At 43.6% G+C, this 26,996-nt stretch overlaps 1 protein-coding gene across 1 annotated transcript; it reads left to right on the top strand.

Annotated features, from left to right (window-relative positions):
• Positions 1-345: 345 nt before the first annotated feature.
• On the top strand, positions 346-22,558 carry LOC142273624 (uncharacterized). Its single transcript, XM_075332540.1, has 4 exons — positions 346-452; positions 536-633; positions 831-921; positions 20,747-22,558. Exons 1-4 carry the CDS (start codon positions 368-370, stop codon positions 22,081-22,083), a joined length of 1,611 nt encoding a protein of 536 aa, XP_075188655.1. The 5' UTR covers positions 346-367; the 3' UTR covers positions 22,084-22,558.
• The last annotated feature ends 4,438 nt before the right edge of the window (positions 22,559-26,996 follow it).

Here is a 26,996-nt window from a genome sequence, read left to right as displayed (position 1 = left end):
AACTGGAGAGGTGAGGACTCTGGAAATGTCTGGAGTGAGATTTATTACTGTGTCTCTCCATAACCAGGATTACACAGTAGTGAAGAAGACCTCTAGTGAGCGCTGTCAGGCCCCTGTGTCTGAGGGATGGGGAAGACCCCTGAGCCCAATCACGGGGCCTCCACCTCACCCCCCGATACATGAGGACATCAATGACCAGAAGATCCTAGAACTCACCTACAAGATGATTGAGCTGCTGACTGGAGAGGTGACACTGCTGGGAATGCTGGGACATTATACAGTAACGCTATGAAGGGATCGGGGGTGACGGTATCATTGTATGTGTCAGGTTCCTATAAGGTGTCAGGACGTCACCGTCTATTTCTCCATGGAGGAGTGGGAGTATTTAGAAGGACACAAAGATCTGTACAAGGACGTCATGATGGAGGATCCCCAGCCCCTCACATCACCAGGTAATAGACAGGACTAAATACACACGGCCTATAATTATCTGTATGTAAGGAATGAATTCAGTCCCTGTATGTGTCTCCTCCAGGTCTATCCAGTAAGAGGACAGCACCAGAGAGATGTCCCCTTCCTCTTCTCCCACAGGACTGTAAACAAGAAGACCCCGATGTTCCTCAGGACCATCAGGTAGATGGAGAGAAGGTGCCATGAAATCTCCCTATGATGTGTAGACGGCTGTGAAGGTCTTGTGCTCAGTCTTGTTTTATCCTCCAGTATTATATGTGTTATACTTGTGTAATGAGAGCGGTGGAGATGGCAGGATTAGAGCTGATCATAGATGGGACTTCTCCATCTGTCTGTGACTTTTACAATATTTGTTTCAGGGGGAAGATCTGCCCCATATTAATACTACAGAGACATATGTGAGGGGTGATGAGCGGAGTAAAGAGGAGATTCCTACAGATAACCGCCCAGGTGAGTAGTGACCACTAAATGCATATAATACACTAATTAATTTTAATACTGCTAAGGGCAGAGGAAAGTACTGTGGTGCGTGGGGAAAGTGCCGATCGCCCATGTATGGACACTAAAATACTTTGATCTGCCCTCAGCAGGACAGAGAGAAATATGTGTGTGCAATGGAAGCCTCTGTGTGGATGAAGAAGGACGCATTGTCCACACGGAGCTGGGAAGGAAGAGAGACAATTTTTCTATATTTTTGCTGAAAGACTCATGTGGGGCTTGTTTTTGTGGGATTGACATTTTTATTGGTACCATTTTTGGGCACATAATATTTATCGCTTTCCATTCCAATTTTTCGGCTGCAGCATGAACAAAAGCCAACAATTCAGGAATGTGTGGTTTTTATGGCAATCACCGGGTGGTACAAGTGATAAGAGCTTTATTCTTCAGCTCAGGACGGTTCCAGTGATACCACATTTCTAGAATTTTTTTTTTCTATGTCACTTTTACACAATAATGACAATTTTATAGAAAAGTATTGTTTTTACATCGCTATATTCTGAGAGCTTTTTATTTTTCCACTGATTGAGCGGTGTCGCAGGTTGTTTTTTGCAGAACATGGTGATGTTTTCAGTGACATCATATTTATCTAAGATACATCTTTTTGATCATGGGTTGTTTTTTTTTTTTAAACATCTTTTTTATTCAAATTTTTAAACATAACAAAAAAATTAAACAGTCAATTCCATGGTCAAATAGTAAACATCAGCATACACGAGATTGATTTGTTCGTCAATGCAACTGTAAACCTTGCAAAAGAAGAAAAAATAAAAGGTAGTATCACAAACAAAGAATAAGAATGTGAGTGTGAACCCTTCCACAATTCTGTTCTTGCTATGGTGTCGACTACCATTTCCATATGGTACATGCTAAGTGTCTAAGGATGGTCCCAAAACCCCCAACGTCCCTCCCTGGTCTTTGATGACGTTTTATTGCACTTTTACTTTGGAGCTATGATGAAAAAAATATCAATTCTTGCCATGTGTTGTTTTTTTCATTTTTATACAGTATTTTCTTTTAGGGGTTAAGTAGGACTGTCAGCGGAGCCGCGTTCCGGCAGTGATCGTGCAGGGAAGTGCTGATGCCTGACTGACCGATTACAGCAGTCAGAGTGTGGGACCTGCTGGAATATGGGTTCCCGCATCTCTGGCCATGCCATTAGCTTATAACCAAAAAAATCATATAGTGATAGGAGTAAATGTGAACAAAACCAAAAGAAAAAAACTCCTAAAAGGGTACTTTATTCTAATCAATATTTAAAAGTTATGAGTATAAAAACACTGCTCATCCAAATTATTACAGTGATACATTACAGTGGGTGTAATAGGGTGGTAGATCCGATTAGTGGGGACAGTGCTAGTTGTTTACTGTTCTCAGAGTAGGGGCAACAATAATAGTTGCACTTTTTGCTCAGGTAGATCTCAATACATGGGTTGGGGGATGAAATATCTGTCCCTCCCTTTCCCCTACCTACCAGCGGAGGTGTACCATAAGTTATTGGGTACCCCCCGCTCCACGTCGTCTCTCCCTAGTATCTCCCTATAACTAGCCAGTCGAATTCGGGAGACCCACCACCAAAGAAAGATAGTCGTGCAAATAGTCACAATAAGTAAAAAGGTATATAGATATATTACAGCCTATTTTAGAGATTAAGTAGATCTCAGACCAAAAATCAATTACTATATATATGGATATAAAGTCCCAGCAGGGAATGACTTATCTGCCGAGACCATCCAGTATTCTATCCCGACGCGTTTCCCCCCTATATTTTTTCTAGGGGTTCATCAGGGGAATGATCCGAAGTAGATCTCTTATATCTTAGTAAATGACGGTCAGGAAAAAACAGTGTGGCATCAGCCGCCCATAATAGGGATAGTCATTCAGTCTGTAGTGAAACACTGCTTTCAAAGTTCTGCAGGTCCCATAATATCGGCTATCATATCGTACAAATAAGTCATTCCCTGCTGGGACTTTATATCCATATATATAGTAATTGATTTTTGGTCTGAGATCTACTTAATCTCTAAAATAGGCTGTAATATATCTATATACCTTTTTACTTATTGTGACTATTTGCACGACTATCTTTCTTTGGTGGTGGGTCTCCCGAATTCGACTGGCTAGTTATAGGGAGATACTAGGGAGAGACGACGTGGAGCGGGGGGTACCCAATAACTTATGGTACACCTCCGCTGGTAGGTAGGGGAAAGGGAGGGACAGATATTTCATCCCCCAACCCATGTATTGAGATCTACCTGAGCAAAAAGTGCAACTATTATTGTTGCCCCTACTCTGAGAACAGTAAACAACTAGCACTGTCCCCACTAATCGGATCTACCACCCTATTACACCCACTGTAATGTATCACTGTAATAATTTGGATGAGCAGTGTTTTCCATGCCATTAGCTGTCAGTGACCGCTGTCAGCACTGAGTTGTCATTGTGTGTTTTCAATCAGTGATGAGTTTAAGCCATGACTGACATAGCACGTAATAATGCGGGTAGTGTCATCTGCTCATGACGTGCTAGGTTGGTCGTTAAAGGGTTAACACATTTTTTATGAGACTAAAGTTACCATTAACAAAGTAGAATGAATCCCAAAAGTAGCATCTCAGAATTACTGGGATATGTAGAAGCATTCCAGAGTTAGTTGTGTTCAAAATAACAGCTGTGTTCATAAAACATATGTGAAGCCTAGAATCTTTCTAATAGTTTTTATTTCCTTGCATTGGGGGCATTGCACACTGTTTTCTAAATCAAAAGAAGCAGAGAAATGTATGGAATGTTTTACTACTTTACAGAAAATATCAAGAAATGAACATTGGGCTCTTCCAAAAATAGCAGCGTCTGCATTTGTCTTTACATACTCACAATCTATCCTTTTTATTTAGGATTTAGCATTCCTATAAATCACTAACCTTATACAGTACAGACCAAAAGTTTGGACACACCTCATTCAAAGAGTTTTTTCTTTATTTTCATGACTCTGAAAATTGTAGATTCACATTGAAGGCATCAAAACTATGAATTAACACATTTGGAATGAAATACTTAACAAAGAAGTGTGAAACAACTGAAAATATGTCTTATATTCTAGGTTTTTCAAAGTAGCCACCTTTTGCTTTGATTACTGCTTTGCATGCTCTTGGCATTTACTTGATAAGCTTCAAGAGGTAGTCACCGGAAATGGTCTTCCAACAGTCTTGAAGGAGTTCCCAGAGATGCTTAGCTCTTGTTGGCCCTTTTGCCTTCACTCTGCGGTCCAGCTCACCCCAAACCATCTCGATTGGGTTCAGGTCTGGTGGCTGTGGAGGCCAGATCATCTGGCGTAGCACCCCATCACTCTTTCTTCATAAAATAGCCCTTACACAGCTTGGAGGTGTGTTTGGGGTCATTGTCCTGTTGAAAAATAAATGATGGTCCAACTAAACGCAAACCGGATGGAATAGCATGCCGCTGCAAGATGCTGTGGCAGCCATGCTGGTTCAGTATGCCTCCAATTTTGAATAAATCCCCAACAGTGTCACCAGCAAAGCACCCCCACACCATCACACCTCCTCCATGCTTCACGGTGGGAACCAGGTATGTAGAGTCCATCCGTTCACCTTTTCTGCGTCGCACAAAGACACGGTGGTTGGATCCAAAGATCTCAAATTTGGACTCATCAGACCAAAGCACAGATTTCCACTGGTCTAATGTACATTCCTTGTGTTCTTTAGCCCAAACAATTTTCTTCTGCTTGTTGCCTGTCCTTAGCAGTGGTTTCTGTTATGATCCGGAACCATGGAAGACCACCATAAATCATTGGTAAAAGATGACCAGAGCATTGGCAACTAATCTGGCCTCCATCCCCTTACTAACCATCAACACTAGAAGTATCCGAGGGGTGAACTAACATCCTGTGCACCGCGAACCCAGCCGGAGAACTAGCTATCCTAAAGGAAGGAAAGATGAATAACTCTCTGCCTCAGAAAATAGATTGCCAAAGAATACCAAGCCCCCCACATTCAAAGACTGCGGTGATATAGGAAAACACAATACACAGATGATAGGATTAGCAAAAGGTGAGGCCCTACTGACTAAATAGGACAGGATAGGAAAGGGACTGATGGTGGCTAGAGAAAAACCCTACAAAAATCCAAAAACCTGATCGTACAATAAGCCCTCAGATCGCTAGATTTGAACTCCGTCCTATACCAGGCGCTCTTATCATACCAATGAACAGAAAGCAGGAACCATTACAAATTCAAGAAACAACAAACACATGGACTTATAGGAGCAATACTCCAAACATAGCTGCAGGGAGCTTCCCAGCTAAGCAACTGAGATGGAAGATTCCTGCATGCAAATAAACTGACAATAACCACAGCAAATGACAAACTCAGATAAGAGCAAAAAGAACCAAACAACAAATAAAGAGCCAAGCACTTACCTGGGGTAGATGTGGTCTGGAGCAGGATGAAGCAGGCTGGTGAACAAAGAACAACTGACATCCGGCAAAGCCTGCCAGCAGACCAGGGTTTAAATAGGCAGAGAGTTAGCAATGGAAACGCCCATTGCTCAACACACCTGGTCTCTGTCCAAACCATTCCTGGCCACAAGAGGGAGCCCCACAGCAGCAAAAGCATAACTGACATTCACAACAGTACCCCCCCCCCTTGAGGAGGGGTCACCGAACCCTCACCAATGCCACTGGGTCGCTCAGGATGAGCATGATGGAAGGCGCAAACCAACCTCTCTGCATGAATGTCAGAAGCCACAACCCAAGAGTTATCCTCCTGCCCATAAGCCTTCCATTTCACAAGGTACTGAAGCTTTTGCCTACTGCGACGAGAATCCAGAATTTTTTTCAACCTCATACTCCAGATCCCCTTGTACCAAAACAGGGTCAGGAGGCACTGCTGCAGGAACTGTAGGCTACACTTGTCTCTTCAACAAGGACTTATGGAAGACATTGTGAATCTTAAATGACACAGAGTCAAACGGAAAGATACAGGGTTGAGAATCTCCGAAATCTTATAAGGTCCAATAAATATGGGCTTAAAGTTAGGAGATGGAACTCTCATAGTAATATTTTTAGAGGACAACCACACCATGTCCCCCACTTTAAACCGGGGACCAACAGTCTGACGCCGGTTGGCAAATTTCTGGGCAGATTCTTGGGATTGAAACAATTCATCCACTACCTGCCCCCAAATCTGCTGCATTCTGTTTACTACCGAATCCACCCCTGGAGAGTCAGACGCCTCAAGCTGCCCCGAGAGGAACCTGGGGTGATACCCAAAATTGCAGAAAAAGGGGGACACCAATGTGGTAGAGCTAGCTCTCTATTGTTAAGGGCAAATTCATCCAAAGGCAAAAACGAAACCCAGTCATCCTGATCCGCTGAAACAAAACACCGTAAATAGGTATCCAGGGTCTGGTTAGCCCTTTCAGTCTGACCGTTGGTCTGAGAATGAAACGCCGAGGAGAAAGACAGCTGAACACCTAATTTGGAACAAAAAATCCTCCCAAAATCTGGATACAAACTGCACCCCTCTGTCAGAAACAATGTTTTCGGAAATACCATGCAAACGAACAACATGTTGGAAAAACAAAGGCACCAACTAGGATGAAGACGGCAACTTAGATAGGGGAACTAGGTGGACCATCTTGGAAAATCAATCACAGATCACCCAAATCACAGTCATTTTCTGAGAGACTGGAAGCTCTGATATAAAATCCATGGAGATGTGCGTCCAAGGTCTCTTAGGTACCGGCAAAGGCAATAATAGCCCACTAGAACGTGAACAACAGGGCTTGGACCTAGAACAAACTCCACACGACTGCACAAAACTACGGACATCCCGGGACAGGGAAGGCCACCAAAAAGAACGTCTCACAAGATCCCGAGTACCAAGAATGCCAGGATGACCTGCCAAAACGGAGCAATGAACCTCAGAGACAACTAGGTCTCTCCATTGGTCCGGGACAAACAGTTTCCCCGTAGGACATCTCTCAGGTTTATCCCCCTGAAATTCTGCCAGTGCCAACAGCAGATCAGGCGAAATGGCCGAGAGAACTACAGCATCATTCAGAATAGTAGACGGCTCAACAACCTCCAAAGAGTCAGCACAGAAACTCCTGGAAAGGGCATCGGCCTTAACATTCTTAGTGCCTGGCAAAAAAGAGACCACAAAATTAAACCGGATAAAAAACAAAGCCCACCTGGCCTGCCGAGGATTCAACCTCTTGGCAGATTGCAGATAGGTAAGATTCTTGTGGTCCGTAAGCACCACAACTTGATGTCTAGCCCCCTCCAACCAATGTCTCCACTCTTCAAATGCCCACTTCATAGCCAATAATTCCCAGTTCCCCACATCATAATTCTGTTCAGAAGCAGCAAACTTCCGAGAGAAAAAGGCACAGGGCTTAAGTTTACCCGAAGTAGCATCTCGTGGAGACAGAACAGCACCTGCTCCGATCTCTGAGGCATCGATCTCAACTTGAAATGGGCGAGACACATCAGGTTGCTGCAGGACTGGGGCAGAAGTGAATCGCCTTTTAAGCTCCTGGAAGGCCACAATAGCCTCTGGGGTCCAATGCTCAGCATCAGCTCCCTTCTTGGTCAAATCTGTCAGAGGTTTGACAATGGCAGAAAAATTGGCTATAAATTTACGGTAAAAATTAGCAAACCCCAAAAACTGCTGCAGGGATCTGAGAGAAGTCGTTTGCACCCAGTCGTAAATAGCCTGAACCTTAACCGGGTCCATTTCGATAGCAGAGGGAGACAAGATGAAGCCCAAAAAGGAAATCCTGTGCACCCCAAAGAGGCACTTTGACCCCTTAACGTACAGTGCATTATCCTTAAGTATCTGAAAAACAGCCCATACTTGCCCAACATGAGAGTCCCAATCATCAGAAAAAATCAAGATGTCATCCAAATACACAATCAAAAATTTACCAATAAGGTCCTGAAAAATATCATTCATGAAGGCCTGGAAGACGGAGGGGGCATTAGTGAGCCCAAATGGCATCAATAGGTACTCAAAATGCCCCTCAGGAGTATTAAAAGCCGTCTTCCATTCATCACCCTCCTTAATACAGGTGAGATTATACGCACCCTTAAGATCCAGTTTCATAAACCATTTGGCACTCTTCACTCTAGAGAAAAGATCAGACATCAGAGGCATAGGGTACTGATATTTGATCGTAATTTTATTAAGAAGACGGTAATCAATACAAGGTCTCAACGACCCATCTTTCTTAGCAACAATGAAAAAGCCAGCACCCAAAGGAGAAGAAGAGGGCCGAATGTGCCCCTTCTCCAATGATTCCCTGATTTATGACCGCATGGCATCATGTTCGGGCACGGACAAGTTGAAAATCCGCCCCTGGGGAAATTTACAACCGGGCACCAGCTCAATGGCTCAGTCATAGTCCCGGTATGGGAGCAGAGAATCAGATCCCTGGTCATTAAATATATCACGGAAATCAGACAAGAAGGCCGGAACATCAACTGCCTGAGCAGACGTGGACGACACGGAAAGGTCCTGATGCACACCTTGACAACCCAAACTAGCTACCGACAAGGATCTCCAGTCAAGAACTGGATTATGGGTCTGCAACCACGGAAATCCCAGTACCAAGGTATCCTGTAGATTATGCAATACTAAAAATTTACAAGTTTCCTGATGCGCTGGTGCAATTCTCATAGGCATCTGAGTCCAAAATTGGGGTTTATTTTCTGCCAAAGGGGTAGCATCAATGCCCCTTAAAGGAATAGGAGTTTGCAAAGGAATCATGGGGAAACCACAATCCCTAGCAAACCCAAAATCCATCAAATAGAGCGCTGCCCCTGAGTCCACAAAGGCCAATGCGGAAAAGGAAGACAATGAGCAAATCAATGTGACAGACAAAAGAAACTTTGGTTGCAAAGAACCCACAGTAACAGAACTAGCCAATCTCCTTTCACGTTTAGGGCAGACAGAGATATGAAAAGCATCTCCACAATAGAAGCAGTCTATTCTTTTGTCTGAACCCCTGCCGACTAGCATTAGAAAGGACCCTATCACACTCCATAGTGTCAGTGTTCCAGGATTTCCAGTTTGCTTCTGAAGGATCTTGCCCTTTGTTAACATGGAGTTTTCTGTTCTGTTGCCCTAATTCCTGTTCATCTATTTAAAAGCCCGCCCCTAAGCTTAGTCTAGTTGCTTGAGTATACTGCTTCCTGTCTACTCCTGCCCTGCTGCTCTCATTTCCTCGTTGCTATTTTAGATCTCGGTGAATCACCTGACACCGGCCCTGGACTCCACCTGGTCTCATCGAGCTGTGCCCTCTCTGGTCTCGGACTCTGTCTGCCGTCTCCGGTTGGCGTTTGTGACCGGTCCCTTCCGGTACATATCCACCCTAGGACCCGTGTTCTACATCCAGTACGGACATTTTTAGATTATAACCTGTTGCCCTTCCGTGTCCCGGATGCTGCGCATTTAGGCCTTCTGGTGTGATCGCTAGACAGCCTCTTTATAAGGGTTCGCTCCTGGTGGCCTCCCTGGGGGAATCCGGTGCGCGGTCCCGGATTTCCCCTTTGCTCCAAACCTGGCAGGTATTTACTGTGTTTATGTTCTTTCCTGTGTACATATTGTTGGTTGCATATTATAAAACTTCTATGCACCAAGAATCCAACCCGTCTCTGGTTGTCATTGCCATCTCGCAATCGAAATCCTCAGTTCATACAATAGTATTACACATAGGCTCCAAAGGCTGTTCCACAGGCACAAAACCAGGAGGTATCTTCCTGCGCTCACGTAACTGCCTATCAATCTGAATGGCTATGGTCATAGAGGCATCAAGACCAGAAGGGACGGGGAATCCCACCATTACATCCTTCACAGTATCAGCAATACCCTTCCAAAAAAGAGCCGCAAGCGCGTCATCATTCCATATGGTAAGGACTGCCCACTTTCGAAATTTCTGACAAAGTTTCTGCAGAATCCAGACCCTGAGTTAAGGACAACAAGGCCTTTTCTGCTTGGTCCACAATATTGGGTTCATCATATAATAATCCCAAGGCCTGAAAAAAGGAATCCACATCACTGAGAATCGGATCATCAGACGCCAAAGAGAAGGCCCAGTCCTGAGGGTCACCACGCAGTAGGGAGATGACAATCTTGACCTGCTGTACGGGATTGCCTGAGGACTTAGGGCACAGGCCAAAAAATAATTTACAATTATTTTTGAAGCTCAAAAATCTCGACCTATCTCCCGAAAAAAATTCAGGAACGGGAATCTTAGGCTCTGCAAGGGGAGTATGTGCAAGAAAAGACTCTATATGACGAACCTTGGCATCAAGATGAGCAACACGCTCACCCAATTCATCCATGCTAGGAAAAAGAAATCTTCCACGGAACCCAAAGAAAGAGGAAAAACACCAAAAAAAAAAATCTTTCTGCAGACCTTCCTTTTTTTCTTTTTCTTTTTAAGAGTACCCTTTAAATTTGTTGGCCGGATGTACTGTTATGATCCGGAATCATGGAAGACCACCATAAATCATTGGTAAAAGGTGACCAGAGCATTGGCAACTAATCTGGCCGCCATCCCCTTACTAACCATCAACACTAGAAGTACCCAAGGGGTGAACTAACATCCTGTGCACCGCGAACCCAGCCGGAGAACTAGCTACCCTAAAGGAAGAAAAGATGAATAACTCTCTGCCTCAGAAAATAGATTGCCAAAGAATACCAAGCCCCCCCCCCACATTCAAAGACTGAGGTGATATAGGAAAATGCAATACACAGATGATTGGATTAGCAAAAGGTGAGGCCCTACTGACTAAATAGGACAGGATAGGAAAGGGACTGATGGTGGCCAGAGATAAACCTTACAAAAATCCAAAAACCTGATAGTACAAAAAGCCCTCTAGCGATCTGAGCTCCGTCCTATACCAGGCGCTCTTGTCATACCAATGAACAGAAAGCAGGAACCATTACAAATTCAAGAAACAACAAACACATGGACTTATAGGAGCAATACTCCAAACATAGCTGCACGGAGCTTCCCAGCTAAGTAACTGAGATGGAAGATTCCTGCATGCAAATAAACTGACAATAACCACAGCAAATGACAAACTCAGATAAGAGCAAAAAGAACCAAACAACAAATAAAGAGCCAAGCACTTATCTGGGGTAGATGTGGTCTGGAGCAGGATGAAGCAGGCTGGTGAACAAAGAACAACTGACATCCGGCAAAGCCTGCCAGCAGACCAGGGTTTAAATAGGCAGAGAGTTAGCAATGGAAATGCCCATTGCTCAACACACCTGGTTTCTGTCCAATCCATTTCTGGCCACAAGAGGGAGCCCCACAGCAGCAAAAGCATAACTGACATTCATAACAGGTTTCCTAGCAGCTATTTTACCATGAAGTCCTGCTGTACAAAGTCTCCTTTTAACAGTTGTTCTAGAGATGTGTATGCTGCTAGAACTCTGTGTGGCATTGATCTGATCTCTAATCTGAGCTGCTGTTAACCTGCGATTTCTGAGGCTGGTGACTCGGATAAACTTATCCTCCGCAGCAGAGGTGACTCTTGGTTTTCCTTTCCTGGGACGGTCCTCAAGTGAGCCAGTTTCTTTAAAGTGTTTGGTTTTTGCCACTGCACTTGGGGACACTTTCAAAGTTTTCCAAATTTTTCGGACTGACTGACCTTCATTTCTTAAAGTAATGATGGCCACTCGTTTTTCTTTACTTAGCTGCTTTTTTCTTGCCATAATACAAATTCTAACAGTCTATTCAGTAGGACTATCAGCTGTGTATCCACTAGACTTCTGCACAACACAACTGATGGTCCCAACCCACTTTAAAAGGCAAGAAATCCCACTTATTAAGCCTGACAGGGTACATCTGTGAAGTGAAAACCATTTCTGGTGACTACCTCTTGAAGCTCATCAAGAGAATGCCAAGAGTGTGCAAAGCAGTAATGAAAGCAAAAGGTGGCTACTTTGAAGAACCTAGAATATAAGACATATTTTCAGTTGTTTCACACTTCTTTGTAAGTATTTAATTCCAAATGTGTTAATTCATAGTTTTGATGCCTTCAATGTGAATCTACAATTTTCAAAGTCATGAAAATAAAGAAAACTCTCTGACTAAGAATGTGTGTCCAAACTTTTGGTCTGTACTGTAATGCTGTGTCTGAAAACGCTGTGTCTGAATGTCCTTTCTTGAAACCCATTGCCTTTACTGGGATGCCAGAGTCACTGCATTTCACTGAATTATTTTGCCATCAATGTTCAATATGTTTGTGACAAGAAAGAAATTGTTAGAAAGACACTGGCAGTAAAAGATACTAAAGCTCATTACATCAGCCAGTTTCTCCAGTCCTTAATGGAAAAAGTTCTGTAAGATTAGGAACGCAAAAAAGAACAGGTTTTTGTTATTGAAGCGGACAATGCTTCAAACATAAGTACAATTAAACTGATGAATGAGAGTAATGAACAGGATCTAGAAGAAAATTTAGGATTCAGTATGTGTGAGATGGAAGGCCAAAGTGCTGTTCATGTAACTGAGGAACAAACAGATATTACAACAGAATAACAGCAAAATGATACTTTAGGATTATATGATCTTGTTGAAGCTGCTTCAGAACACTTTCATATTCATCACATGCGCTGTGTTGTGCACACGCTGCAGCTGGCAATAAGAGATAGTCTGCAAGAGGGACCCCGATTTCACACATCCGGTTTGACGGATGCGGCGCACTCCAGTACAGTGTATACAGTACAGTGGCAGCGCGATAAACGCCGGTTACATGCTGTTATGTGACCCGGAAGTTGCGGCGCTGCCGCTGTACTGTATCGTACTGTACTGGCGTGCGCCACATCCGCCAAACTGGCAATAAGCCGGATGTGTGAAACTGGGCGGACATGCTGGAAATCTGATTGGAAAAGTGAGGAAATTGGTTATTGCCGCCAGAACCCCTAAAATTGATTCCATCTTGAAGAGACGTGCTGGGAAAGGGGCAATTGTTGATCAAGCCACTCGGTGAGGTAGCACTTATTTAATGACTGAGCGATTGCTTGAACTAAAATAATTTCTTATAGATATGGGGAACCCTCAAGTAACATTTAATTGAAGGTCAGTGGACACAGGTGGCTGAATTGAAGGAATTGCTTAATCATCCATTTACCGTGACTAAAAAAATTACAAGCTGAGGATTTAACTCCTGGCATTTTCATAAGGGAGTGGAATAACTTGCTATTTTGCCTATCCCAAAGAGGAGGTTTAATCCCAGATGGCATTCCTGCTTCAATGAAACGGAGAGAGACACAGCTATTGGAAAATAAAATTCTTCTGGCAGCTGTTTATGTGGACCCAAGTCATCGTATACTGCTTGATGATCAACAGCTTACTAAAGGAAAAGAAGCTTTGAGTGAGGTAGCAGTTAGGATGAGCGGCTACAGGACTGCCAGGCGGAAGATGACTTGGGTCCTGACAGTGCTACTGCTGCCATATCTTTATTCCTATCAGATGAGGAGTTTAACTTTGACAAGTATTTGGATGACATGGAGCAGGCAAAGCGTTGCCGCAAAGAAAAAGATTTCACTCCGTCTCCTATAGCAAGCAGATTGACCAGATTTCAGTAAAATTTTTCACTTGTTCTCAAAGAAATAGAAAAATTGAACCATTCATCAAAACTGACTGTGCATGAGGCAATTCCTTTATACCCGGAAATTGTTAGAGATGTTGCCCATGTGGTTACGGCTTTGCCTCCAACCCAAGTTAGTGTAGAGAGGTTGTTCTCTAGCCTTAAAATTATTGGGTCAGATTTGAAGTCATCTGCGAAGGAGGATCTGATGGAAGCAATTCTATTTCTTAGAACAAATTGATAGACTGCACAAATGTTATTTAGTATGTTTTTGTTGAAAATTGTTTTTTGCCACTTACAGTTTTCATCAAAAATATACTAAATAATAAAATAACATTTAGTATATTGCTTATATTAAGTGAAAAATTTATCGTAGTGCAATGTGAACATCAGACATTTAATCATTTTTATATTCCAATAATCAAGATATTTAGATAGAACATAAAATATATTTATTGGAATGCAACTTTAGAACACAAAAAACTGTAATAAATTGTAAATATGTAATACAATAAATATTTCACTTAACTATAAGCAATATATCTGGGAGTCGTGGAGTCGGAGTCGGTGCAAGGGAAATTTTGGAGTCGGAGTCGAAGGTTTGGCTTACTGACTCCACAGCCCTGCCCATTTCAATTAATTATTCAAATACAGACTCCGAAACCTGCAGATCATGAATCTAAGAATCTACTGCACCAACTAGGAAATTGTTTGACATGTGGTAATATGATTTATACCAAAAACAGAGAATAATCTGGTTAGTCATATTGGACTGCTATTAGTTTGAACACTGCTTAAAGTCTTAATTTTTTCCAAAGTCCCAATAGTTTTATAAGTGCAAGTTTTATCTATCTGAATATTCGAGTACCACTAATATACAATAAACTGAGTTGCAAACAAACTTTCTCCGACTCATTGGGATATGTAGAAACATTCAAAAGTTACCACATTAAGTCAAATTTCTAAAATTTGTTCTGGTCAGAAAGGTGAACACTTGCTTCTGTGGGGAGGTGTTAAGGAAATATTGTTAACCCAGTCTTATATTTTCTCAAAATTTCTGGCTTCTTTGGGCATGCTCCTCTCTTCAGAAATGGATTTGTAACTGTCATTGATTGTGTGAGATGCCACATAATTGCACTAATGGGCACCCTTTATGATTCTCTAAACTGCTAGTGACCTAACTTCAGGATTTAGTGGTCCTTGATCTGAGGTCTATTGTCAGATTGAAAAATTGACATTTTGGAAATCGCTTCTAGTATCTATGAATATGTTATATAGAAATGTTGTAAAATTATTAGTGATGAGCGAGTACTAAAAAGCTCGGGTGCTCGAGGCTCGGGCCGAGGATCCCAAGATACTCGTGTACTCGGCCCGAGCACCGAGCCCAATGTTATCCTATGGGAGACCCGAGTATTTTTATGAAATGACCCCCCCGGCAGCATGTAGAAACCCTAAAAATGTCACAAAAGTCTCCGAAGAGTGCTCAAATGACATGGCAACAGCATGGGGAAGACCCCTTGAAGCATTTATCACTCAAAAGTCACAGCTGTGAACAATTTTGTCCGCGTTTTATGCCATTTTTACGGACTCACCAGAAAACCTTCAAAAATGACACCAAAATGAATTTTCATGGCGGAAATGTTAAGGGCACATACCCAATAGTGAGATAGAGCTGGTGTATGTTACTTTTGGAGATTGCATGAAAGATTTTACGTGAAAACATTGTGTGGCACTTAGATGTCCCTGAGAAGAGACGTACATGAAGGCCTCTTGAGTCTAATGTGCCCATTTTGAGGAAGTGAGTCTTTGTAGTATTTTCCTTTGCCAGGGCAGTCCAAAATTGTGAGGTTCACCAATGCCCCTGCATACAGACGTTCATGAGGGCCTGTAAACCTGCAGTGCCCATTGTAAGGAAGTGAGTCTATTGTAGTATAGCCCTTAGGCAGGGCAGCCAAAAATTGGGAGGCTCCACATTGTCCCTGGATAGAGACGTGCATGAGGGCCTGTAAACCTGAAGTGCCCATTGTAAGGAAGTGGGTCTATTGTAGTATAGCCCTTAGGCAGGGCAGCCAAAAATTGGGAGGCTCCACATTGTCCCTGGATAGAGACGTGCATGATGGCCTGTAAACCAGAAGTGCCAATTGTAAGGAAGTGGGTCTATTGTAGTATAGCCCTTTGGCAGGGCAGCCAAAAATTGGGAGGCTCCACATTGTCCCTGGATAGAGACGTGCATGAGGGCCTGTAAACCTAAAGTGCCCATTGTAAGGAAGTGGGTCTTTTGTAGTATAGCCCTTTGGCAGGGCAGCCAAAAATTGGGAGGCTCCACATTGTCCCTGGATAGAGACGTGCATGATGGCCTGTAAACCAGAAGTGCCCATTGTAAGGAAGTGGGTCTATTGTAGTATAGCCCTTTGGCAGGGCAGCCAAAAATTGGGAGGCTCCACATTGTCCCTGGATAGAGATGTGCATGAGGGCCTCAAAACATTGTTCCCATTGCAAAGGAGCGGGTCTCCTGTCGTTGTAATGTCCATTCTGAAAGAATGGGCGAAAAAATTTACCACTGGGGTATACCTGAAACAACGGCCTAACTATTGTAACGGTCATCATGGTGGCGCATGAGGAGAAGGAGGAGCAGTCCAGCGATTATCCAAAGTCTAGAAGTGTGTACCCATGGGTGAGTGGAGGTACATGGCAAATTCCCGTTACAAACTTTAAATTCCGCTCTCATTTGCTGGTGGTGTGGTGAAGTCTGGCCCAATCCAACCCTTGTTCATCTTGATCAGAGTCAGCCTGTCAGCATTTTCAGTTGACAGGCGGGTGCGTTTATCTGTAATGATTCCACCTGCGGCACTAAAAACACGCTCTGACAAAACGTTAGCGGCAGGGCAGGCCAGGACTTCCAAGGCGTAGGGAGCCAATTCATGCCACGTGTCCAGCTTGGATACCCAATAATTGTAAGGCACAGAGGAATGTCGGAGTACAGTTGTTCGATCTGTAAGGTACTCCTTGAGCATCTGGGCAAACTTAGGATTTCTTGTGGCACTACCCCGCACCTCAGGGGCTGTGGTACGTGAGGGGCTGAGAAAACTGTCCCACATCTTAAAGACTGTTCCCCTACCTCTGGCGGATTGGACTTGTGCCCCTCTCGGCTGTACGCCTTGGTTGTCCACTGATTCCTGACCTATGCCACTAGCGTTTTGTGAGGGGAATGCTTTGCCTACTTCCGTGACTATGGCCTTCTGGAACTGCTGCATTTTGGCTGACCTCTCCGCCTCGGGAATAAGAGACATAAAGTTCTCCTTGTAGCGTGGGTCTAACAGTGTTACCAACCAGTAATGATTGTCGGCCAAGATGTTCTTAACGCGAGGGTCACGAGACAGGCAGCATACCATAAAGTCAGCCATGTGCGCCAGACTCTTAACAGCCAGTACTTCAGTATCCTGACCAACACGATGACTGAACATGCTGTCCTCCTCCTCCTCCTCCTCCTCCTCATCTACCCTGTCCTCTGGCCAGCCACGCTGAACCGAGGATATGACTGGTGTGCATGTCCTATCCTCAATTTGGCCGGAGAGTTGCTCCATGTCTTCATCCTCCTCCTCGTCATAGTCCTCCACTGCACGTTGTGATGAGACGTGGCTCGGCTGTGTGCTATCACCCACACCCACTACTGTTTCTTGCTCCAACTCATCGCGCTCCGCCTGCAATGCATCATGTTTGTTTTTGAGCAGAGACCGTTTTAGAAGGCAGAGAAGCGGTATGGTGACGCTAATAATGGCGTCATCCCCACTCACCATCTTGGTGGAGTCCTCAAAGTTTTGGAGGATGGTACATAGGTCGGACATCCATCTCCACTCCTCAGGTGTTATGTGTGGAGTTTGACCCATTTCCCGACGGCTTAGCTGATGCAGGTACTCAACAACTGCCCTCTTCTGCTCACATATCCTGACCAACATGTGCAGAGTTGAATTCCAACGCGTGGGGACATCACACACCAGTCTGTGAGCCGGAAGATGCAAACAGCGCTGAAAGCCGGCAAGGCCGGCTGAAGCAGTAGGTGACTTTCGAAAATGTGCAGACAGGCGGCGAACTTTTGCCAGCAGATCAGACAGCTCTGGGTATGACTTTAGAAACCGCTGAACCACGAGGTTGAGCACATGGGCCACGCATGGAACATGTGTCAGCTGGCCTCGCCTCAAAGCCGCCACCAGGTTCCGGCCATTGTCACACACGACCTTTCCTGGCTTTAGGTTAAGAGGTGTGAGCCAGTGATCTGCCTGCTGTTTCAGAGCTGTCCACACCTCTTCTGCATTGTGGGGTTTGTCACCTATGCAGATTAGCTTCAGCACAGCCTGTTGCCGCTTCGCCGAGGCAGTACTGCAGTGCTTCCAGCTTGGGACTGGTGTGGAGGGTAAAGTGGATGAGGATGCGCAGGAGGAGGATGGGGCTGAGGAGCATGACATTCCGGAGCTGTAGAGTGTGGGTGAAACACTGACTGAGGTAAGGCCTGCAAACCTTGGTGTGGGAAGGACGTGTTCCGTCCCTCGCTCAGACTGGGTCCCAGCTTCCACAATATTAACCCAGTGTGCCGTCAACGAGATGTAGCGGCCTTGCCCACAAGCACTTGTCCACGTGTCTGTGGTTAGGTGGACTTTGGCTGAAACAGCGTTGTTCAGGGCACGTGTGATGTTTTGTGACACGTGGTTATGCAATGCGGGGACGGCACACCGGGAGAAATAGTGGCGGCTGGCGACCGAGTAACGTGGGACAGCTGCCGCCATCAGCTCGCGGAATGCTTCTGTCTCCACCAGCCTAAAAGGCAACATTTCCAGCGCAAGCAGTCGCGAAATGTTAGCATTTAGAACTGTGGCATGTGGGGCATTGGCAGTGTATTTGCGCCTGCGTTCAAAGGTTTGCTGAATGGATAACTGAACGCTACGCTGGGACAAAGACGTGCTTGATGATGGTGTTATTTCTGCGTAGGCAACTGCAGGTGCAGGGCCGGAGGAGGCTTGTTCGCAGGCAGCATGGACAGGGGATTGGCTCGCATGCACAACAAGCGAAGACGTAGCAGTGACATCAGCAAACACTGCTCCTTGACTCTGTTGTACCTCCCACAAAGTCGGGTGCTTCGCTGACATGTGCCTGATCATGCTGGTGGTGGTCAGGCTGCTAATTTTGGTACCCCTGCTGATGCTGGCACGGCAGGTGTTGCAAATGGCCTTTTTAGAATCATCTGGAGCCAACTTAAAAAACTGCCAGACTCGGGAAGACCTAACATTTGTACAGGCACCTTGTGTCGTGTTGTTGTTCCGGGGAACGGTTGCCTGACTTCTGCCTGGGGCCACCACCCTGCTTCTTACTGCCTGTTGGGATGCTACGCCTCCCTCCCCCTGTGCACTGCTGTCCTCGCTCTGCATATCCTCCTGCCAGGTTGGGTCAGTTACTGGATCATCCACCACGTCGTCTTCCTCTTCCGCACCCTGCTCCTCCTCCTGACTTCCTGACAATTGTGTCTCATCATCGTCTACCCCTTGTTGAGACACATTGCCAACTTCGTGAGAACGTGGCTGCTCAAATATTTGGGCATCTGTACATACGATCTCCTCATGACCCACTTCAACAGGAGCTGGCGAGAGGCCAGAATGTGCGAATGGAAACGTGAACAGCTCTTCCGAGTGTCCAAGTGTGGGATCAGTAATGTCCGTGGACGTGTACTCAGCCTTGTGGTAGGAAGGAGGATCAGGTTCTGAAATGTGCGGTGCAGTATCACGGCTACTGACACTTGACCGTGTGGAAGACAGAGTGTTTGTGGTGGTGCCAATCTGACTGGAAGCATTATCCGCTATCCAACTAACAACCTGTTGACACTGGTCTTGGTTCAAGAGGGGTGTACTGCTGCAGTCCCCAAGAATTTGGGACAGGACGTGCGAGCGAGTAGATGTGGACCTTTGTTGTGGCGAAATTAGAGCTTGCCCACGACCTCGGCCTCTGCCTGCACCACCATCACGTCCACTTCCTTGTTCGTTGCCAACGCCCTTGCGCATTTTGCAATGCTGTGCTGACGTGTATTCACTAGACTTGTGCGTTATATCCAAGTTTGTGCAAAACGCACACAAGTGCACCTGTACGCTGCCACCGACAGGCACACACGTGCGGTTTTTAAATGCAAGCACGGACGCACTAAGAACCTAACAGGTTTTTAGGAGCGACAATTACTGAGAAGTTTGACACTATCCGACACTGCTGACTGACGTGTATTATTCACTAGACTTGTGCGTTATATACTAGTTTGTGCAAAACGCACACAAGTGCACCTGTACGCTGCCACCGACAGGCACACACGTGCGGTTTTTAAATGCAAGCACGGACGCACTAAGAACCTAACAGGTTTTTAGGAGCGACAATTACTGAGAAGTCTGACACTATCAGGACTGTTTTAGACTGTGTACACCAGCCTCAGATATGGTGATGAAGGCTGGTATACGGTCACCACTAGGAATGGCTATATACCCTGCCTGCCTGCCTGTATACAGCTACAATAGTCCTGAGAAGGACTCTTCTGGTCACTAGCCTGTATTCCGACCTGGCTATACCCTGCCCGCCCTGCCTGTATACAGCAACAATAGTCCTGAGAAGGACTCTGCTCCTGTACTCCGACCTGGCTATACCCTGCCTGCCTGTATACAACTACAATAGTCCTGAGAAGGACTTCTGGTCACACTGTTTGCAGCCCTGCTACGGAAATAACTATAAAGGGCCGCAAACCTTTCCCTGAAGCAGCAACACTCTCCCTGCACTGACTGTCTGGATGGCTGTGTGCAGAGCACAGCGCGCCCGCCGGTATAAAGGCTCGGTCACGCTGTGCAGGCCGGCCAATCACTGCAATTCCACAACTAACAGGGCTGTGGCATTGCAGTGGTCTGCCAGCCAATCCCTGCATAAGGGCTTGCTCTCAAAAGAGCGCCAACATGCAGGGATGAAGGCCACGAGTACAGCATGAGTATCGCGAGATTACTCGGTCCCCGCCGAGTAGCCCGAGTACAATGATACTCGTGCGAGTACCGAGTAGTGACAAGCATACTCGCTCAACACTAAAAATTATGTATTTTAATGTTATTTTATTTGAAAATAATCCATTGGTTTTATTCTTGGCAGATGATGGTGACAGGAGATCACAGGGACATCTGATATCTTCAATTTTTAAATCAAATGACCTTGATATTACGCAAGATACAATAGAAGTGTATTCCATTATTCCAGATATACCATCATCTCTTCACAGCAGAGATCTATCATCTGATCCTGTTAAACAGGTCCAATCTTCTAATTCATCACAGACTAGTAAGAAAATGAAGCATCACAAATGGAGTGTTCAAAGCCAAAATGATCTAGCAGAAAATAAGCCACTTTCATGTTCAGAATATGGGAACAGCTTTTCTTCAAATTATGAAAGAATTGACACAAAGGATACAAAATATTTATGTTCAAAGTGTGGGAAAAAGTTTACTCGGAAATCGAAGCTTGTACAACATGAGAGAATGCATGCAGGGGAAAAACCATATTCATGTCTAGAATGTGGGAAATGTTTTACACGCAGATCAGCCTGTATGAGCCATAAGAGAATTCACACAGGGGAGAAGCCCTATTCATGTTCTGAATGTGGAAAATGTTATAGAATGAAACAACATCTCGATGCACATCACAGAAGTCACACAGGGGAGAAGCCGTATTTTTGTTCAGAATGTGGGAAATGTTTTGCCTTAAAAGAATTGCTTGTGAAACATCATAGAACACACACAGGGGAAAAGCCATATTCATGTTCTGAATGTGGAAAATGTTATAGCATGAAACAACATCTTGATGCACATCACAGGAGTCACACAGGGGAGAAGCCGTATTTATGTTCAGAATGTGGAAAATGTTTTGCCTTAAAAGAATTGCTTGTGAAACATCATAGAACACACACAGGGGAGAAGCCATATTTATGTTCAGAGTGTGGGAAATGTTTTACACATAGATCAACTCTTAGTATTCATAAGGTAATTCACACAAGGGAGAAGCCACATGCATGTTCAGAATGTGAGATATGTTTTGCAAAGAAATCAGATCTTGTTACACATCAACTAACTCATATAGGGGTGAAATTATATTCATGCTTAGAATGTGGCAAATGTTTTAAAAACAAATCACATCTTGTTGCACATAAAATAATTCACACAGGGGTGAAGCCACATGCATGTTCAGAATATGGGAAATGTTTTGCAAAGAAATCAAATCTTGTTGCACATAAAATAATTCACACAGGGGTGAAGCCACATGCATGTTCAGAATGTGAGAAATGTTTTGCAAAGAAATCAATCCTTGTTAGACATCAATTATCTCATACAGGGGTGAAATCATATTCATGTTTAGAATGTGGGAAATGTTTTACAAATATATCAGATCTTATTACACATAATAGAACTCACACAGGGAACGAGCCTTTATCATAATAGGTCAGAAATGTTGCTAAAAAAACTCCCACATGGTTAAGTGCAAATTGTAGAAGAAGACATGTAACCGGGATTGTCAACCTATAGTCAAATAAGCAAAAAAAATGAAAAGAAAGGGAAAGCAATTTGGAGCTTAACTGCTTCACCCCTGGCGATTTTCCATTTTTCATTTTATTTTTTTCCTCCCCTTCTTCAAAGAGCCATAACTTTTTTTTTCTTTTTCTGTCAGTATAGCCATAGGAGGCTTGATTTTTGCAGGTTGAGTTATACTTTTGAACAACACTATTCATTCTGCCCCATATTATACTGAAAACCAGTGAAAAATTCCAAGTGCGATGACATTGCTATAAAAGTGCAATTCTCCCATTATTTATTTATTTTTTTACCATATTCACTATATGGTAAAACAGACTTGCTATTATGATTCCACAGGTCAGTACAAGTTCATAGATACCAAACATGTATAATTTTACTTTTTTCTTAGGGTTGAAAAAAATGTAGAAGTTTGTAAAAAAAAAAATAAAAGATTGCGCTTTTGTCGCCATTTTCCTAGACCCATAGTGTTCTCATTTTTCAGGACCTGGGGCTCAGTGCTGGCTTATTTTTTGAGCTGGCGTTTTTAAGTGAAACCATTTTTGCTTAGATGTGATATTTTGATTGCCTTTTAGGGCATTTTAATGCAATGTTGCGGTGACCAAAATAACGTAATGTTAGCGTTTGTCATTATCTTGCTACGCCATTTACTGATCAGATTAATTTTATATTTTGATAGATCGGGCATTTCTGAGTCCGACAATATCAAATAGGGATATAGGTGGATTTGTTTATGTTTTTTTTTGTTTGTTTTATTCTCAATGAAGCAAAAGGGGGGTGATTTGAACTTTCAGGGTTTTTTTTATCTTTTTGTTTTATATATATATATTTTATTTTTTTTTTTAAACTTACTTTACTAGTCCCCTTAGGGGACTTTATGACTCCATTATCCGATTTCTTCTCCTGCTCAGTGATGTTTAATAATCGCTCTGATCAGGAGAAATGTTGTGTTCCTGTGACTGTCGGCGCTCTGCTCTGCTGGCATTCACAGAAAGTGAAGCGTGACAGCAAGAGTGGTTATCATCTGACCTTGCTCTTTCATGGCAAACCATTGGCACCCAGTTATCGCATCACAGGACATCATTGGTCAGATAAGTTGATCTAACAATCCTGATGAACCTGTTTTAGGGGGAAATACGTCGAGTTAAGTAAATTACTTATGAGTATAATATATGGCGGAAGTAGACGTCCTAGAAGCACTAAAAGGGTTTATAATTCAACCACAACTTTTAGCTCTTATTGCTTTGGTACGTTAGATGTCTCTATATATAAATATATCATTAGTTTTAACGATTGTGTCGATTTCTGGTTTATTCTAGCTTTACTCCAAGGTAGGGATGGTGAGGACCTGCTAGGGCGAGCCATCATGGAGTGAGGGCGCCACATGGGTGTGAATCTCCACATTAGGTAGGGAAAGATTAGGGTGAGTACAGTGTTTAACATGGTCACGTACAGTTAGGTCCATATATATTTGGACAGAGACATTTTTCACATTTTGTCAATTTTTAGTCTTTAACAAGTAAAATGCTGTATTGGGTTGAGATCAGGTGACTGACTTGGCCATTCAAGAATATTCCACTACTTTTCTTTAATAAACTCTTTGGTCGGTGTTTCATAATAAAGAAAAACAATGACACAAAACATAAAGCCAAATCAACCAATCAGTTTGGCTGGATTTGACCAACCAGTATGCCTCTGAAAACCACCAAATTCATCCAGCTCCTTTTGTCCTATGTCACATTAAAGGACAGGCCGAGGGCTCTGCCAGGGCTAGGGGCTGTAGAAGTCGTGTCCCCGACCAGCTCTCTTCGTGAAACAGGTGTTGTGTGAGTGTTGGATCTGGTGTGAGGCTTGCTGTCAGAGCCGGTGTTTCTGTTACTTTCGTGATTGCCTCTCATCCCACCAAATTAGAAATGGACTCCAGGTTTTCATCCATCAGCTGCGCTTTAATGACTTTATAAACACCTTCTTTTCCAGAGAAAAGGCACAATTTCTTCATCGGCCAAGACATACACTTCCATACTATTCTCTTTACCCCTGTCAGAGAGTCCCACTGGCTTCCTGAATTACCAGCCCTTCTCCTGCGGTTTTGGATATTTTGGCCATGTTGATCCCCACGTCCAGGAGCTCCTCAGCAATACTACAGAGTGGAGGTCTCTAGGACTTGGCCTTACACTTTCTGCGTCTGTGTCTTTCCACGCCAGTCCACAAGCCACAGGCGCAGCCTTCTACACATCAGGATTCGATTACTTAAATATGTGTAAAAAACACACACAGGGAGTACCATATTCACAAATCTTTAGATCATTTATTAAATACAAAAAATACATACAAAAAAACCTTAAAACGACATCAAGGTAATATAATGTTAATGGGGACTCCTGAAAGGGAAAAAGTAACCATGTGTCTGGTGGCAGCATGTAAAAATGGTTAATTTAAAAGTTGTATATCAAAAATGGATCAAGTCGTCTATTATATGTGATTAAATAATACAAAGTGCATCATCCTATGAGGTTATGTCCAGATTAAAGCTGGAAGAGGGAGGCACATAGTGTATTAAAGAAAATCATTAAGTATATAGATTAGAAAATATAAGGTTAAATATCCTATACATATTGCTTACCCATAAGGATAGACTGCCTAGTTTGCTGCCACTGGACACTTTGGAAACGTGAGACTCCCCACACCCGTCCTGAACGCGCGTATCGCGTTGGCTTCTTCAGCAGGGGGTGGATCCACAAGCAGTTCTGGGTGCATATTTCTAAAACATGCCTAACTGTCACTGTATCTAGTAGCATAGATAAAGAGCTCTTTAGAAAAAGTATTTCTAAGGATCTTTTACTATTTGCTCATGAGCGCAGGGACTAGTCATAAGGGCGCTGTGACCACTGATCTGAATGCCGGGCACTTTCGGTCATGCGCACTGGACCTCTATGAAGCTGGGATGTGTAAACAACGAACACCGGTACGCGCGTCACTGTTCTTGATGCTGCACTGAATGGCATGTTCGTACGCCCCTGTGGGCGTACTAACATGCTAAGAGGGCAGACTACTCGATAGAAGTAGCGCCCTTCAGACTAGTCCCTGTGCTCATTAGCATACAGTACAGACCAAAAGTTTGGACACACCTCATTCAAAGAATTTTCTTTATTATCATGTATTGTAGATTCACATTGAAGACATCAAAACTATGAATTAAAACATGTGGAATGAAATACTTAAAGTGTGAAACTACTGAAAATATGTCTTATATTCTAGGTTCTTGAAAGTAACCACCTTTTGCTTTCATTACTGCTTTGCACATTCTTGGCATTCTCTTGATGAGCTTCAAGAGGTAGTCACCGGAAATGGTCTTCCAACAGTCTTAAAGGAGTTCCCAGAGATGCTTAGCACTTGTTGGCCCTTTTGCCTTCACTCTGCGGTCCAGCTCACCCCAAACCATCTCGATTGGGTTCAGGGCTGGTGACTGTGGAGACCAGGTCATCTGGCGTAGCACCCCATCACTCTCCTTCTTAGTCAAATAGCCCTTACACAGCCTGGAGGTGTGTTTGGGGTCATTGTCCTGTTAAAAAATAAATGATGGTCCAACTAAATGCAAACCGGATGGAATAGCACACCGCTGCAAAATGCTGTGGTAGCCATGCTGGTTCGGTATGTCTTCAATGTTGAATAAATCCCCAACAGTGTCATCAGCAAAGCACCATCACACCTCCTCCTCCATGCTTCATGGTGGGAACCAGGTATGTAGAGTCCATCCGTTCACCTTTTCAACAAAGACAGTGCTTGGATCTAAAGATCTCAAATGTGGACTCATCAGACCAAAGCACAGATTTCCACTGGTCTAATGCCCATTACTTGTGTTCTTTAGCCCAAACAAGTCTCTTCTGCTTGTTATCTGTCCTTAGCAGTGGTTTCCTAGCAGCTATTTTATCATGAAGGCCTGCTGCACAAAGTCTCCTCTTAATAGTTGTTCTAGAGATGAGAAGGTGTGTCCAAACTTTTGGTCTGTACTGTATGATAAAAGATCTTTAGAAATACTTTTTCTAAAAATCTTCATCTATGCTACTGCAACACCTGGCAAAAATTATGGCTCTGAGGATGTTCATTCAGTTATTTACTTTTGTTTAAAAAAAGCAGATCGCAGCCATGGCACAAAACTAAAGTTACTTCAAATGTCAACTTTCTGGCTTTAAGAAACACTAAAAAAATCCTGAAAACATAATGTGCAGCCAGTAACGGTTACTTTTCAAAACCAAACAAGGGAAAAAGTTAAGGAATCACTCAATTATGAGGTAAAAATTATGGAATCATGAAAAAAAAACATACAAAAGAACACTTCAATACATCACTAGTATTTTGTTGCACCACCTTTGGCTTTTATAATAGCTTGCAGTCTCTGAGGCATGGATTTAATGAGTGACAAACAGTACTCTTCATCAATCGGGCTCCAACTTTCTCTGATTGCTGTTGCCAGATCAGCTTTGCAGGTTGGAGCCTTGTCATGGACCATTTTCTTCAACTTCCACCAAAGATTTTTAATTGGACTGAGATCCGGACTGTTTGCAGGCCATGACATTGACCTTATGTGTCTTCTTTCAAGGAATATTTTCAGTTTTTGCTCTATGGCAGGATGCATGATCATCTTGATAAATGATTTCATCATCCCCAAACATCCTTTCAATTGATGGGATGAGAAAAGTGTCCAAAATTTCAATGTAAACGGGCATTTATTGAAGATGTAATGACAGCCATCTCCCCAGTGCCATTACCTGACATGCAGCCCCATATCATCAATGACTGTGGAAATTTACATGTTCTCT

Source organism: Anomaloglossus baeobatrachus, unplaced genomic scaffold, assembly GCF_048569485.1.
Source record: "Anomaloglossus baeobatrachus isolate aAnoBae1 unplaced genomic scaffold, aAnoBae1.hap1 Scaffold_365, whole genome shotgun sequence".
NCBI lineage: Eukaryota > Metazoa > Chordata > Amphibia > Anura > Aromobatidae > Anomaloglossus > Anomaloglossus baeobatrachus.
Note: the sequence above shows the minus strand (reverse complement) of the source record. Positions and strands in the feature narration are given on the sequence as shown.

What these genes read in the sequence shown, in the direction of transcription:
- LOC142273624 (XM_075332540.1), top strand. Translation starts at nt 368, where the DNA reads ATGGAGGAGTGGGAGTATTTAGAAGGACACAAAGATCTGTACAAGGAC. An exon ending in ATGTTCCTCAGGACCATCAG is followed by an intron (nt 634 to 830) that starts GTAGATGGAGAG and finishes TATTTGTTTCAG; the next exon opens with GGGGAAGATCTGCCCCATAT. An exon ending in TCCTACAGATAACCGCCCAG is followed by an intron (nt 922 to 20,746) that starts GTGAGTAGTGAC and finishes TATTCTTGGCAG; the next exon opens with ATGATGGTGACAGGAGATCA.